This window comes from Chelon labrosus, assembly GCF_963514085.1.
Source record: "Chelon labrosus genome assembly, chromosome: 2".
Classification (NCBI taxonomy): Eukaryota; Metazoa; Chordata; class Actinopteri; order Mugiliformes; family Mugilidae; genus Chelon; species Chelon labrosus.
The window spans coordinates 12,674,577-12,690,672 of NC_140338.1; the positions used below are offsets into that span (position 1 = coordinate 12,674,577).

General features: G+C 42.5%; 1 protein-coding gene across 4 annotated transcripts in view; it reads right to left on the bottom strand.

The window, feature by feature from the left end:
- Positions 1-16,096, bottom strand: part of rptor (regulatory associated protein of MTOR, complex 1) — a 182,942-nt gene that overhangs the window by 20,269 nt on the left and 146,577 nt on the right. For 2 of the 4 annotated variants that reach the window (XM_084573385.1, XM_084573384.1), the window contains exons 23-29: positions 15,655-15,758; positions 15,048-15,225; positions 14,215-14,325; positions 7,080-7,185; positions 3,017-3,131; positions 2,726-2,850; positions 1,334-1,435 (exon numbers count right to left, since the gene is read on the bottom strand). In XM_084573385.1, coding sequence (XP_084429511.1) covers positions 1,334-1,435; positions 2,726-2,850; positions 3,017-3,131; positions 7,080-7,185; positions 14,215-14,325; positions 15,048-15,225; positions 15,655-15,758 — 841 coding nt within the window. Of the gene's footprint in view, positions 1-1,309; positions 1,436-2,725; positions 2,851-3,016; positions 3,132-7,079; positions 7,186-14,214; positions 14,326-15,047; positions 15,226-15,654; positions 15,759-16,096 lie in introns of all 4 variants that reach the window. The other 2 variants (XM_084573383.1, XM_084573386.1) reach the window with 2 other exon arrangements.

A 16,096-nucleotide genomic window follows, 5' to 3' on the forward strand; every position in this document is an offset into this window, starting at 1 on the left:
ACAAGAGTTCTTTATTACTGCTATCGTTAAGACAGTGTGTGTCATCCTCTCCTGGACTCTCTCTTCTGGTCTGTTTGAACTCCCACTGACAACACTGACCTGGTTCTTATGACAGCACACTGAGCCCTGCAGAGTTTGACTTTTTCAGTCATTTCAACGAACTCTTCGGTTCGTTGGCAAAAATGAAATGACTCTGGGCAACTTCATAACAAACTTTCATCACAACTTTTTTTTTTTTTTTTTTAAATCAAACGTTTACGGTATTTACTGTGGCTGGGTTTGATGATCAGTCAAAACATCCAACATCGGACCTTTAAGAAGCTGGAAATGATGCATTTATGTTAAAATAGTGATAGAGATGGGTTCAACTTTGAAGCTGTTTGTATCTAAGCACAAATGTATGGTGTATTGAGGAGATTGTAATATATGAGTGAGAAAAAAATATTATTAATTAATTATTATTTATTTAAAACTACAACTTTTAGCTTCATTTCGGTGCAAATGTGACTATGGCCGCCTACAAATGGAACTCATGAGCTCATGGTTATGACACTGCTGCCAGGCAACTGTTGCCGTCCAGAGGCCACACAGTTGGCAACTAACGACATTTGACGTCTGCAAACACTGAACTCTACAAAAAATTCCAGTTACAAGGCTGGGAATACCACCAGCTTCACAAGAAGTTTACTCACGAATAGGACACCATTTGAAGCAGCTAAGTGCAGCTAATGCTAGCCTCCAACACCAAAGAGTGTTAGCTAGCAAAAGCTAGCAGTTTCTACGGCTATTAGCTTTTTCTTCTCAGCAAATCAACATAACTATTTAAACAGAGACTATATAACTTTTCAAGAAACAATTTTCAAGTGAACAGTTAATGAATAATTTCAGGATTGATATGTCTGATCATTAGCCAGCATTAGGTAGCTAACGTGAGCAAGCATTATGATGTTTTTCTTGTGCTAGCATTAGGCTAACATTAGCATTTAATATTATGTTGTAATTATCAAGTTACAAATGCTAAATTAAAGAAATTATTAAATGGGACACTTAAGAATGACTACAAGTGATTTAAAGTATATAATTTTAAAGTTAATTTTATATTTTCTGCTTACTGTTCATATGCTCCAAAAAGTTTTAAGACTCAAAACAGTCGCTGAACAAATGGAAAAACTATCATACCTGAGGTGTAGATGGTGGAAGTGTGACTGGGATGAGTGGGGTTGTCGGTGGCTGTACTGTGGAGTATGGGTGGGTACGTTGGGAGGGGGCGAGGGGGGGGGGCTGATAATAATATAACTTTTTAATTTACTGTGGGTGCTGGTGGAGGGCTGACCTCGCGTAGTGGGCAGCATATCAGAGAGGCCCTGCCACGCCGTCACCATCTCCGGGTTCTTCTGGTCGGCGAAGTTCTTCCAGATACGCAGCGCTCCGTCGTCTGGGAAGAGGGGAGAGGTAGGAAAATACAGAGTGAGGAAGAGGAACGTGGTCGAAGACAAACACGCGGTGTGTTTCACATGGACACTGCCTCAGTCAAGCACACTGACCTGATCTGAGGGACATTTCAATCAGATGTAGAGGGGTGGTGGAAATCTTTGATAATATGTTCGATAGGAAAATCTGATCTCCTAATGGTTTCTCTCTAGTTGGAGTACTTCCATTTTTTTCTGAGCATGTTGCATGCAAAACAACCAGTTGTTAAAAAGATGAATGAAGCTGGAATCCAGCTTCTTCTTCTTCTGTTCTACTTCCTGCAGATCTCCATGCTCCACAGCTGCAGAACCACTTAGCACAGTTCTATTCTAATTAACATTTACATCTTATCCCATCATTTGATATAGCATCCATGTGGACAGTTAAATTGGAATCTCAGAGTGACTTTAATCAGGCTTGAGAAATATTGTCCATGTAAACATAAACACATAGCGAGGAGCAGAGGCTAAGGACAGAAGGAGGAGCAGCATACAGACCGACATGTGATCAAATTCTTGTGCGTTCTGAACTTTGCAGGAGATTTGAAGAAAATCTCGACTCTTTTTTTGAACAAGCAGCGTGACTTGACCATGAACTCCAGAAAACTGGAGAGGCTCGAGAATGCAGAGCAGCATCTTAAAAGCATCTCAAACGAGGCAGGTGTCCAACCCTAAAAAGGCTCTGCGGCTAAATTCGCAGCAAAGACACCGAGCTGAACATAAAACATGACCATGAACTCTTATGAGGAAGCTATTACAACCCATGAATGTCTCTCAATGATTTACGATCCGTGTTTTACTTTTTTTTTTTTTTAACGCTGTATCTTCTTAATAACTGCCCTGGTATCCTTCAGAGCATGACTGATAGAGAAAAGCTGAATAAGTGCACATTACATTTTGATGAGATGGAATTTGAATTTATTAATCCATAATCCTTTTATCAAGGTTTCAGTAGGTGTGCGGCGAAACGCCGCGTTCATTCTTAAGTCTGTGAAGACAAAAAAAAATTAATGTGTGTTTGAGTTTTATACAGTTTCTGTGAAGATAAAGCCACGGAGGGTAATTGCTTTGTTGGGTTGATGAATGATGATGAATACACTGAAGTGCTTAGTGTCTGTGCGTCCATAATTGGGGGGTAAAAGTCAAATGTTTAACGCTCGTTGCTGCTACAAATGAGTCTCGCTGTGATTTGGGCTGTGCTGGTTTTAAATTGCATATTTTTTTTTTACTTTTCCGTGCGAGCGTGTATTCCAAACCTGTCGCAGTGAGCAGTAGCGAACAGTCGTGTCCGTTCAGGTACTCCATGGCCGTGATGCGGGTGTAACGAGGGTTTCCGTTGTAGAAATAGTCCAGCCGCTCGCCTTTCTCCCAGTCCCAGAAACTGTAACAGACAAACACACACATTAGTACACAGAGTAAATGTCTTTCACATGTAAAACGCGTTAAACTGAATCATTTGTCCAACAGTCCTCATCAGATATGAAGCCTGCCACGCATTCAACATTAGGTATATTCAGCTTGAGTGTGCCGTGTTCTCCGTCTCTGACCAGATGCTGTCCTTGTCGGCCACGGCGATGCAGGTGTTGAAGGGGTGGAACTTCACGACAGACGGTACTCCAGGGTTGCGGTTGATGAATATTTGATCATCCAGACGGGGGACACCTGTAAAGCAGCGGGGTGGAAATCAAGGACGGGAATGAGTGAAAAGAGGAGATGAATTTCTCATAATTGATTACTGCAGCAGGTTAACTCCCGCCTCCTTCTGCCATCGTGCACTTTCGCAGTGGAGCTACTACTTAAGTGCTGCCCCGGTGACATCGCCCTGTCCCCGCTGACTGCACATAAAGACGTCACAAAGGATTTATGAAGAGCAGTTTTGAAGCTCAGTGCGGTGTCTCCGGCCGCTGCCATTTTGGCAATGCCTCCAGCTAAATCCCAGATAATTCGAAAAGTAGCTGAGGTAGTCGGGTGATGCTAGAAGATAGCGAGGAACTTGTCACTCAAACAGGGCATGCTCACAGGGTGGGTTATATAATAATTCTTCCCGGTACAGATGTCGTAATTGGAGCTGGAATTAGCAATAGAGACCAAAACCGTTCTGCAGCAGGTTTACTCTGCTGTAAAGCTGTAATTTTAACAATTTTAATGTATCATACTTCATTGCTCTGACCGGTCGTAGGACTACCCATTTGCGCACAAATGCACTTTTCTTCTGTACTGGCTGAAAAAGGCCCTATAATGAAATTAAATCACATCGCCACCCGTTTGCACCCAGAGTAGTGTTTTGTGAGCTATTCGGTTCGGATTTTGTATTTCTCGTGTTGAGTCATGTATACGAGTCCTCATACATAATTTAGCCACGGGTTTTACTGCGGCGTCCCCTTTTATGTACGTTCTAATGCAGCAAAAGCTGCCAGTGGAGTAGTTTAGCCACTACTGTGATTTTTATTTCTTATGTTCCCCTAGAACAGCGTGCAGTCGTTCTAACCCCGCACAAGATCTCTCCATCTTCTGTGTGTTACCACTGATCAGAACGGGAGGATTACGATCTAAAGCGGAGATAAAAAAACTAAAAAACTTAGAAATTAGAAGATATGATACTCAAACTTGCTTAACTCTTCAGCAAACAGCTACAGCAGATGTTCCCCCCGCCGGTGGAATAATGCATTTATACTCATCTGGTGAGTATTTACAATAGACGGATTAAAAATGTGGGATTCATTTAAAGTAATCTACAACGTCCTACTTCGTTGTGGTACATGTCCTGAGAGTTGAGGCTCGTCAGTGATAGCATCTAAGTGCTGCAACAACAGAAAAACAAAAAAGATGAACTACAGACAGTCTGAGAATCAGCTTTGAGCGTAATAATGTATTCATAGTGTAAATAAATGATCAGCCGGGCTTCTGCGCTGCAATTTTAAAGCCTATAAAAAAGCTGGGGTTGCCGCATCGCTTGTGTGTAAAGCAAGAAAACACAAGTCTGTGGTAAGAGAGATTTGTCTTGGTGGGGAAAAAAAAAACAAAAATAAGTGTAGCTGTGAAAACCTGCTGGCGGAATATGATGCGAGTAACGCTAACGCGCCGATACAACCGAGAAGCTGACTGCCTGGCCGTGCGTTGTCATGGCAACAACACATGCCGGTTGGTAAGCCTGTCCTTGGCTGCACGGAGACTTAACTCTGGAGACCGGTGTAATGAGATGAAGAAGAATGAGGAGGGTTTGGAAAAAAAATAAAAATAAAAAATCCATCATACATGATGCGGTGGAAGAAAATGTAGTTGCAGGGAAGAGTTGTCGAGGCCTTTGGCTGCTTTCTTTTTTGTGTGTTGATGAGGAGCAACCGTAAAATCTGAAACTAGCCTTTAGAACTGCACGGTGATGCGTTCAGAGGTCTCATCAACAAGAGAAGAAAAAACGAATCGAACCAGGTTTTCAGGCTAAATATCGCCTTTTTCTTGCTTTTTATTTCCCTCTTTGCCGTCTCCTTCTCGACTCCTCCACCCTCAGTCCGTCTCTCCCTCCTCCCCCTCTCGTCTCACTTCTCTCTGGAGGGAGCAGACTGAATGAGGGCAGCCCCACCACTTCTATCTTTCAGAAAAAAAATTGTGAGGGGAATTCAGTGATTTAGCGAGCGGGTTAAAAGAGATGGAGAGCGTGCGTGAGCAAAGCCTCGGCTCTGACGCCAATCGCCTCGTGACTCTCTGTGTGTGTGTTTGTGTATTTATGTGTGGAGGGGGCAGCCTATGACGTTGGGAGGGTGTTAGATATTCTGTTTGAGAACTTTAACCGGGGGAAGGCTCTTGAACGTGTGTTTGCGCGAGGGGAGTCCTGTGGCTTATAAAGGCAGGATGTTTCCAGCTGGGGATTGATTTCATTGAACCCTCTCATCACCGTGAATCATCCACACTCTCACTCACATGTTTGAAACAAAGCACCAAAGCCGTCATTTCGGCGCGTCTCAATCTTTTTTTTATTTATTTTTGTATTTCCCCATTTTATGGTATTGAGGCACCATAAACCAAACACCATTCAACCGAACATGATTCAGGCCGGATTTCAGTGCTTGTGTGATCCGAATGCAGAGATCTGACGTCAGGGGCTAACTCATCGGTCGGGAACTTTATATTCAAGCACAGCAACTGTTGAGTCCCTCAAGGCTCTATTCCATCTTACTTTATAAAAATGTAATTGTGCCACACTACTCATATAAATAACTAAAGTAAATGAACAAACGTGGTTGGCGTCAAATCCTTCTTGTAGGTTAACATCAAAGTCTATCATTGTCTTAATTAGAGATGTTTTCCCACCCCCTCAACACAAGTGTGTCATTTTGGGATTGGTAGGTAATTGTGTGGTAAATGTGGATTTCTTTTGTGTGAGACTCTACAATATGTATTCAGGTCAAGTACTGTGTGTAGATATTAGTTGACTTTTAAAAATCGAAAGTCGTTCAACCCCTACTTGTCGGAGAAACACTCCTAGTTTGTTTCAGACTAGACTACGTCTACAACGACGTAGACGTGAAAGTACTCCAAGACATCCATGGGCCGACTGGGCCTTTCTGTGTGGAGTTTGTATGTTCTCCATGTGTCTGCGTGGGTTCTCTCCAGGTACTCCAGCTTCCTCCCACCATCCAAAGACATGCTAGTTAGGTTAATTGGTGATTCTAAATTGGCCGTAGGTGTGAATTTGAATCTTGTCTGTCTCTCTGTGTTAGCCCTGTGATGCTAGAGCATCCACGGCGACCCTTCACAGGACAAGCAGTTACAGAAGATCAAAGAATGAACGAATGAATTTTCTATATCCATACACTTTTCTTTACTTTAAAGCCAGCTGAAAAATGGACTCATTTGGAGGTTTTGCTAACTTTAGTTAATGGCTAGCTAACACACTTCCATTTCCACTTTCCTTTTTGCTTTTGGTGTCGATTGAGAAAAACGTCTTTACTTGCTAGCTATTAAAAACAATGGTCTAAAACTAGCTAAAATGATCCACAGACCTGTAGAGTTTGTTGTAACTGTGGAGGCTGTCACTTTAAGGGACCTATTTAACTTCAAGTTTGCTGATTTAATTCTCATTTGTTAGGCTTTATTGAACATTGTAGGCTGAGACAGGAAACATGGTGAGAGACGGCTATGAGATACTCTATTTTATTCCCTAAATCCTCAACCATACTGATTAGTGGCAGATCTGAAGCTTGTAGTTAGCATCCATATCTTACTGGCATATTACACATATATTTTTATAACTTCATTAATTCATCTTCTCATGCTTTGCTGACTTTATCTGCTCTGTGCATATATTAATCATTCTGTGCTGCCATATGTATAAAATTTGCTCCATAAATGAACCTCACTGCCTTTTTTTAAAGCTATGAGATGGGTCACCTCATGTAACGCCAATGTGATTAAAACCTGGGATGACATTTTGATATTTGATTTCATTTAATTGTCAGTAATCTCTCTCCAATTCTTCACTCAAAGCACAGTCCAACCAATAAAATCTTAAATAAGCGAGAAGGTTCCTCCTGCCGTGACCGAGCCGTGAGTGTGTTTTTAAGACTTTCTCCTGGGGTGTTATTAATGCTCATGTTTGTGTGGGACACTAACCTCTTTGTGTGATGCATCGACTCTGCCTTCTGACGCGAGCATTTCGCAGGAACCTCCACTGCCGCTCCATCCTCACCTGACTCTCCAGGTCATGCTCCTCCGGGATCTAACAAGGTGGATAAAAGAAAAGAGAGAAACGTTCAGCTGAAGACGTTACTAAAAATGTAAATTGCACCCTCGGTGGAAATCCTGAACCACAGTGGAAGCACATGGACTATTTAGCTATCGTTGACTCCATCTCACTGAAAAGACGTGCCACTTTTGCTTCAAGTACCGTTAAAGTCTTAAAGATGAACACTGAATTAACAATCTGTCTTGGTGATTTTTTATTTTTTTGCATGCAGAGGCCGCAACACCAGATAATGACAAATAATTCCCCCCTTTTTTCTTTTTTACTGGAGCAAGAACTCCTCTCTTGTTAATAACTGCTTATTTTTGGAGGCCTCTGACAAAAAACTCCACTGAATTTTCTGAGCTTATTTTCTGCGCGATATGAGAAAAAACAAATCATAAGTGGGAGAGAGCAGCGTTTCTCACTTGTGAACAGATTATCTCCAAGGCCTGATTAAAATGTATTTGCCTCGCATCGAACTTAAAACAGGATTTATGGATATTTTTTGAAGTCTGCAATATTTACAGAGGGAATGCGGAAGAACTGGATGTGTGACCGCCCCCTCCCCCCGAAATGAAAAACAGAATAAGCTTCTTTCAACTCATTACAATAGCACTGAAAACATGGATCTATGATCTGCTTTTCTAGCCTCTGAGAACGTTGATAGTCGTAATTAAAAATAATAATAATGATAAGAATTTATTGTTTGCAGTGGCAGTTTATGGAGAAAATTAGACAAAGCCATAACCTGGAAGCCAGACCGACTTCCCCCACACACAAAAGTGTTTTTTGGCAGAAAAGTTGGTCTGGAGTCTCTCTGTTGGGAACTGATTATGCTCCAGCAAAGATTTGCCGGGTCAGTCAAACTGTTTGGGTGTGCATACACGTTGCCTCAGTGCTGTAGAGTAAAACATTTTTTTTTTTTCACAAGAAAAAAGCTCTGATTGAGACTGTTTAAAGTTTAAATAGACAAATTTAAAATGGAACAGCTCCTCAAAAGTGAAGCCAAAGCAAGTAGAGCTCCCCCTGGTGGCTGGCTGCAATATAGGTCATAAGCTCCACCTCCTACATGTTAGTGGATGGGACATGGGCCGAAATATTTTTCAAATGAAGATGAGAGTGGGTCTTGAGGGAAGTGAGACAGACTCTGGCTCCAAACTTGCAAGATGGCACCGACCGTATCCCTGGGAAAATGGTGGCAGTTTGGCCAATGCAAGGAAGTGGGGACACGTAGTACATATTTATATACAGTCTATGTTTGAAACACGCTCAGTAACAAAATCCAGATGGAGTGTTACCAGACTCGCTTTCTGAATCGAGTCTGTCGAGGCCATAGTACAGTAAATAAAGATGGATGAACTCTTCCTGACATCACCAACAGGCTTGCTGAAGAGCTGTTTTCAACGCTCAGTGTGGTGTCCCTCTCCATCATGGCAGTGCCTGACTCCGCCTAACTCCCAGATAGTTCGGAAATGCTCAAAGAGGTGGTGCATGAGTGGAGATAAAATTGGGCAGGAGGCTGCCACCCACCTATAATTAAAATTAAAGGCGGCACAACCTTAAATCTGCATAACTTTAAGCCTGGATGTAATTTAAACAGATGAGATCTATACAAATTCTCCCCTGTACTGTTATGTTATGCATAGAGAAAATAGCTGTAGAGACCAAAACTGATTCAGAGCTCACTTTTCAAATAGACATTTGAGGAACTGCAACTTTTAGCACGTCTGCATTGGCTTCATTTTTAAGCACAACTCAATTGGTTTTAGAACTAAAGGTAAATTTTTATTGTAGTCACTACAGCAAACTATTAGCTATCAAGCTTCAGTTCACTGTTGAGATTCACGCTCATACAGGTCTTCCCTTTTTATCTGGTAAACACTACTGTTCAACCCTACAGTACAAACTGGAATTACTTTTGCTGCAACAATGACCTCCGACGCTCATGCAGTTACCGAGATAATGAGTCAAGGTGTCAAGTTCATTTTCTGTAATCACATCTAATCACCTCTATTGAGCAGAGGGACGAGACGAAAACTTTATTAAGCCTTACGCAACAAATTGGCCCCCGCAGAATTTGTGCCCACTTTATTTTAAGGGCACAAATATTTCATGTATTTTAACATGACATTAAATATAAATACTTTAATATAAAACAGATTTAAGGCAGCTACATGTATTAAAGTCATAAATTAAAAATGTGAACAGTGCTATTGTGTCAACGTGTGTGGTTTTAAATGTTGGTTGCCAGTGTGGCTTGCTAAGTAAACACTACACCGTCCCACATCACTATGGCGAGTCAGTGAAATGGAATAACAACCCACCTATTACCACCTCAGAGAGCAGCCACTGTATAAATAGATGTGTGTGTGTGTGTGTGTGAGAGACGTTGTATGTACACAGTGAATTTGTGTAGTCAGGGCAGGCTCAGGTAATTCAGTTTCTGACTGAGCCTTAAAGGAGGAAGATTTAGCAGTCAGACGAAGAAGTATTCCCACAGCTGAGAGGGAAAATGTGTGTGTGTGTGTGCGCCAAGGTAAGAGCCAGCTGCTACTGTTGTTCACGGTGTTGGGGTCCTGCACTGTGTCAGTTGCTAATGTAACGTATAATGAGACCCTGAGGTGATAAATGTATGTGTGTGTGTGCGTGTGTGTGTGTGAGAGAGAGTCTTACAATCCCCACAGAGCTCTGCACAGTGTGGATATAGTAACAGGAAAAACCAACAGTATGCTACGGCGGCCGAACATCACGCTCCTACGTGATTATTGAGCGTCTTGATGCTAAAACCCACTGCATTAATTTACAGCTTTGAAGGAGCGTACACACAGTAAGAGACTAGCGGTAATGTGGTGCCACGCCAAGTTGGAAATATTTAGTGTAGGAAAATAAATAATAGGGTTACCGGGGCAACTACAGCCTGGAACATCCACTAGCAACCAACCAACCAAAGCGAAGGGCGACCGATGAATCGCTTTATTGTGCACCAGGCTTAACACTCATTGTATGAAGCTCTGGTAACTGGGTATATATATATATGTATACACACGGATCAGGCATAACATTATGAACACCTTCCTAATATTGTGTAGGTCTCCAAAACAGATGGGACTCATCAGAGAATGGACATGGGCCTTCTGAGGGTGTCCTATGGTGTCTGGCAACAGGATGTTGTTAGTGGGGGCCTTTGGGTCCTATGGGCATTCCACAGATACTTGATCAGTTTGGGATCTAGTGAGTTTGGAGGCCAGGTCAACACCTTGTGCTGTTCTTCATGTTTTTCTGAGTTGTTCCTAAACCATTTTTTGTGTGTGTGCCTGCGTCAGGCTGCATCATGCTGGGGATGGCTGCTGTCATCAAGGAGTGTCATTGTTATGGGGTGCTGGTGTCTGGTCTGGTCTGGTCTAGGTGGGTGCTACATGTCTAAGTAACATCCACACCAATGAATGCCAGGTCCAACCCAGCAGAACATTGTATTGTCAGTGGTATTAATGTTGTGGCTAATCAGTGTATTTGCCAATTCACTAAATATAGGCATCTGCGGGCAAGTAGCTAGAGAAGCAGCTTCGTCGCCAAGGTGAGCAAGCATCTAATAACCCAAACTACGCCAAAGTTTAGAACAGATGGTGCACCTGGCTACTGGTGTAGGCCAGAACCTGAAGACTTGATTTATTGTTGCAAGAGCCAAACTAAACCTATAAAAATGCCAAACGGTATCCAAATACATTCGATCATTTAGTGCATCTGTAAGCTCCTCTGTTTTAATCTCGCACCAACGTTAACCTGTAGGTGCGGACATCTTTTCCATCAGTGTCGTCCTCAGGTTAAAAGTCTTCAATGCCCTTGCTCGACACATATAAAGCTACAGACGTGAACACACAGAGAAGACCACACATTTCGCTCATGTGCTGCTGACACAGAGATATGATAACCCGTGTGCAGACTTTGAGGCGTACTCACGAACACACACATCTTTGTCATGGAGAATTTTACAGCAGCACTCAGAATTTTGCAGACGTGGCGTTTTTGATTCACGTTACGGCAAAACCCCTCCCTCCCCCTCCTCCCCCTCCTCCTTCTTCTCCTCCTCCTCCTCCCTCTCACTCTTCCCATCCAGTCGTCTTCTCTGCTTTTCATCACCTTTGGTTGCCTCTTCTGCCTCTTTGTCTTCCTTTCATCCAGCTGCCGCGCTCTCCTAAATTGAGTATTATTTCACTTTCAACAGTCTTGTTTTTCCTCCTCGCCCACGCTCTCCTCCCACCTCTATTTACCCCCTCGATGTCTGCTCTCCTTTTCAAGTCTCTCACTTTCATCGCATTTTTCTTTGTGCTTTCTCTCTTCATGTGCTCTCTTCATGTGCTTCACAAAAACTTCCACTTTTCCCTCCCCGCATGATCTTACATTATATGTGGTGTAAATATTTTATTTTACTCTGATGCACACATGAAATTTAAACACCTCCTTTACTTTATTTTGCTTCTCCTCTGTTCCTCCCTCAGTTTTCTTTTTTCTTTTAATAATCCTCTAGTTCTTCTTTGAACATAAAAATCTGCTGATACCATTTGTCTTACTTGTTTTTGTTCAAGCAGACAGACAGCTTGACTTCAAGAAAAACTTGAAGGTCGACTTTCTTACCCAAATTTATTCTTCATGTTTCTCGAATATTATAGCGTTCACAGTTTTACAGATTTTTTTGTGACATGACAGCAGAGGTTCTGTTAAAAATGTTGGCGTTTCATCTTATTACATCACATGAGGGGAGTTGTCTCTGCCGAAGGGCATGAGTCTGGTGCAGCTGGACTCATTTCTTATGAGAATAAACTGAACTCTATGGCGCTCGAGTGCAACTACGACATTGTTACTCTTCTGTCCATCACCATGTAAAGCCCGACCAAATGATTTGATTGGCCCAGGAAAACTTTTTTAGTTAGACCACAACATTTTTGTGGGTGTGGATCATAGACTGTATAAAGATGGACGACGGAACAGCTCCTCAATAGTGAAGCCAAAGAAAGTAGAGCTCCCCCTGGTGTCTGACTGCAAGTATAGGTCATAAGCTCCACCTCCTCCATGTTAGCGGATGAGACTTGGACCAAAAACACTAAAGTACACATCAAATAATTTATTTTTTCATATAGAATATCTCTCATTTTAGGTAGTTTATATAATACTTAGGCATATTCAAGTATTAATTTTCTAAGAAGTGTTGTTTTAGTTAGTTATTTGACGTTACAGAAACATATTGAGACATCTCGATCACTGCAAGTTGCCATATTTATATACAGTCTATGCCATATACACCACATTTCATTTCATGATTTTGCATCATGGTAAAACTGTTGTGTTTATGCATGTTGCACCAACTCCAGCCTGTCAAGCTATCAAGTTCCCACTCGGCCGGAGCTAAATCTTGTGTCTTGTTGCGTGTCGTGCAGACGAAAAGATGGAACTTCACTGTTGAATCTGTAACCGTGGTCACTTGAGACAGGACGATTATGTTCGTGGAGATACAATTAACTTCCACCATGTCTGACTGACGGGTGGTGATGTTACTTCAATGCACAAATCTGCTTAATTTCCACCATCAGTAACGTCGAATGCAGCAGCAACAGGTGCTGTAAGTCGTCTGTTGTAACGTTTGCTTCCAAATTATGTAATACTCTCCGACTTTTCTCTTCAGTGCATACATTTCGTTTCTCTTAAGTGTCAATATACTAATACTCCATTAAACAGCTGCTAGATTTCTTGTATTCTGTGTTATGGTCGCCAACGTTACAGTACCGTGATAGTCTAATGCTGGTCGCTCTTTAAGACACCTGCCCTGTTCTCCACTGGTTCAGATCTCTTAGTTCGCCGGTGGCGGCTATCATGCCTCTACTTCTTCTGTTTCTGGTTTCTTTGGCACACAGCAGGCTGGGATGTTACTTGGAGTGTTTGTCCTTTGTGTTCAGAGCGTAGTTGTAGCCAGGAATACTAATCAACCAGTGACTGGACACAAGCGTCTTTATATTACAACAGTTTGAGACACATTCACTGCGCTCTACTAGCACCAATTGGCTGAACCTCTGTTAAATTATTGCAGTCACTTTATATGTGGTGAATAGTTATGCAATCACTTGTTTTACATATTATGCAATCGCACTAATGCAATCACATAGTTTTAATCAACAGATGTCACTTTCTAGAAATCTGTTGTCACTTTGACAAATTAGCCAAATTATATTGACCGTGATTCTATATTTAAAAGCAATAAAAGGGGAAAAGAACTTTTAATAGCCACTGTATACATTTTCTGTGTCCAATCTACCAGTATGATCCATATTTGTTATTGTTAAACCTTTATAATGTCAAGACAAAGTTCTGATCTTGGGTGTAAAACTTATTCTCAATGTTACTGTGGTGCATTTAAAAACATGACATGCGCTTTCTGCTTCATTTACCTACTCATAAAATCAACTACTGTGCTAATCTTCATTTTCACTCAGGAGGATGTCAAGTTACAGGCCTCCCCGAGCTCAATTACTCCGCAAACCCATCTCGTGCAAGCAGCAGGTACTCCCTCTGTCTGTGATTGGTCCCGTCCTTCCCTGCTGTTTTCCTTAAGGCCTTCATTATTTATTTTTAAAATAAATTCTATAACACAGAGTTCGTGTCCTCAGATGGCTCCGCTCCATCCTTAAACTGCTGCAAAATACAAAGATAAATGTGGCCCCTTGACACCATTTCACATAAATATGTGAAAACAGAAAATTACCTGTCAGAGCTGCACTTCTTTGTTGCCTGGCAACCACTGTAAGCCGCTGCTAAAGAACTAGATTGCTCAGCGGAGGAATACTCGGAAAAGGAATTGTTAAATTAATGATGGAATGAAGGATTTCTTTTTTTGTTTTTTTGGATTAATGTGTTGCATTTAATCGAAGCAAAAACTCAACTGACGAACACAACATAGTAAAAAGGAAAAATACAGATTGAAATTAAAGGCGGCGAGATACCAAAAAATAAAGAAAGAAGAGACATGTCACCTACCTTCATGACGGGCTGAGCGAAGTACTTGGCGCTCCAGTCACAGAGGCCCGTCTGCAGCGCAGCACTGATGTAGTTCCTGTGACCTGCTTGATCGTCACCGTCTTCAGCCGCCTGAGTATAAACACACAAAACACTGTCACTGATGTGAAGGGTTACACTACAGACACCATCACCGCCTCCAAAAAACTAATCAAGTGGCAGTTTCCATCCAGGTCTTCAGTCTTAACATTATGACCACCTGCCTAATATTGTGTAGTACCCCATTTTGCCACCCTGAGCCATCAAGGCAGGGGCCACACTTGACCTCTGAAGGTGTGCTGTGGTGTCTGACCCCAAGACGGCAGCGGCAGAGGCGGGGTCTCGTTTGTCCACCGATGCTGTATTCTCGTTCTGATGCTCATCAGTGGACAGGGGTCAGCATGGACACCCTGACCAGTCTATAGCTACACAGTCTCACACAAAACAAACTGAACAAATGAACTAAGTGACCTGACTGCTTTCAATCACAACGCCCAAACAAACTGAGCACAATCAGTTCCTAACGGAGCGACTCCAGACCAACTTTCCACCACAAAATATTTGTAAGTGGGAAAGTTTACATGACTTCCAGTCTAGTTTGAATCCAGGTGAATGTCTGCGCCATATTTAAAGAAATTCCCTCAAGGCGTTCTCTAGGTACAACCAAAAACATACCGCCTCCAGCCCCGGGTTGTTGATAGCTCCAAGGCACAAAAAGGAAATCTTCTACTTTTGCTCTTTATTTTTTCAAGATGGTAAAAACTTTGCTTCCTGTTTTTTTTTGCTCGTTTTGCAGGATGCGGTTGCTCCTCTACCTGCTCTGGTCCCTTGTCGAACATCTTGCGGGTGCGGGTGAACTGGTGGGAGTGGGGCGCCTGTCCACCCAGCGTTGGGGTGTACGGAGGCCGCGTGGCAGGCTGATCTCTGGCGGGGGGTTTGGGTACGTCGTTGGTCAGACTGGAGCTGCTGGTGCTGGGCATGGGCGGAGAACCACTGCAGCAACGGAGAGGGTGGAGGGAGAGAGTAGGATATTCAGCTGTGTGTTTAAAGGACCGTGTTGTCCAATAACACATGACGTTTCCATATGTTTGGAAGAGCTAGACAGTTGTTTAATATTTGAATGGATTACTAGTCTAACACTAGACCGAACCAATATGATTGCTACAATAAATGTGTAAATAATTACCTTTCCACATTAAAAAATCAAAGTCATTAAAGTCATTTCTTAAACATATTGTTTAGTGAATCGTGCACTTATCCTTCCAGAAATAACTCATGCTTTATTTGTACGTCATCAAATGCTAATGTTTTTCTCCGTGTGCCCAGAGGAAGGCTGAGTGAGCCGCACACATGATGCATGCGCTTCGGGGAGCTGTACTAATGAGTTTTCCGTGCACGTGTGTGAGAGAGATCAGCCCTCACCCCGCCTGGTGGATGTGCGTGCCCTTGCTGGTGGGGCTGGCCGGGGCCGACTGGGTGAGCGATCCCGAGTCCAGGATCCTCTGAGGTCTGGCGTTCATGGTCGCCTGAGGAGAAAGTCAGCCAGTAGTTCGCTGTTAATCGCACTTTATGAATCAAAATGTAGAAAGCCGTTTCCGCATTTTCAACCATTTCAGAGACAAACGGGAGGGGAGGACGGGTCAGGACCAGAAGCCCTAAAATTTAGATATTCTTCCAGCTGCAGAAAAAGACAAGGACTTTGCAAAGTTTACCTAAATTTCCAGAACTTTATCTCATTAAGGCAAGCGGGTAATATAACCTCTTCATTGTGAGATGTCTAATGGTTTGCACACAAGGGAGTGGTGGTGGGTGGGTGGGTGGTGGGGATGGGGGCGGCTTAATAAAGACAATAGAGGAAAAGCGC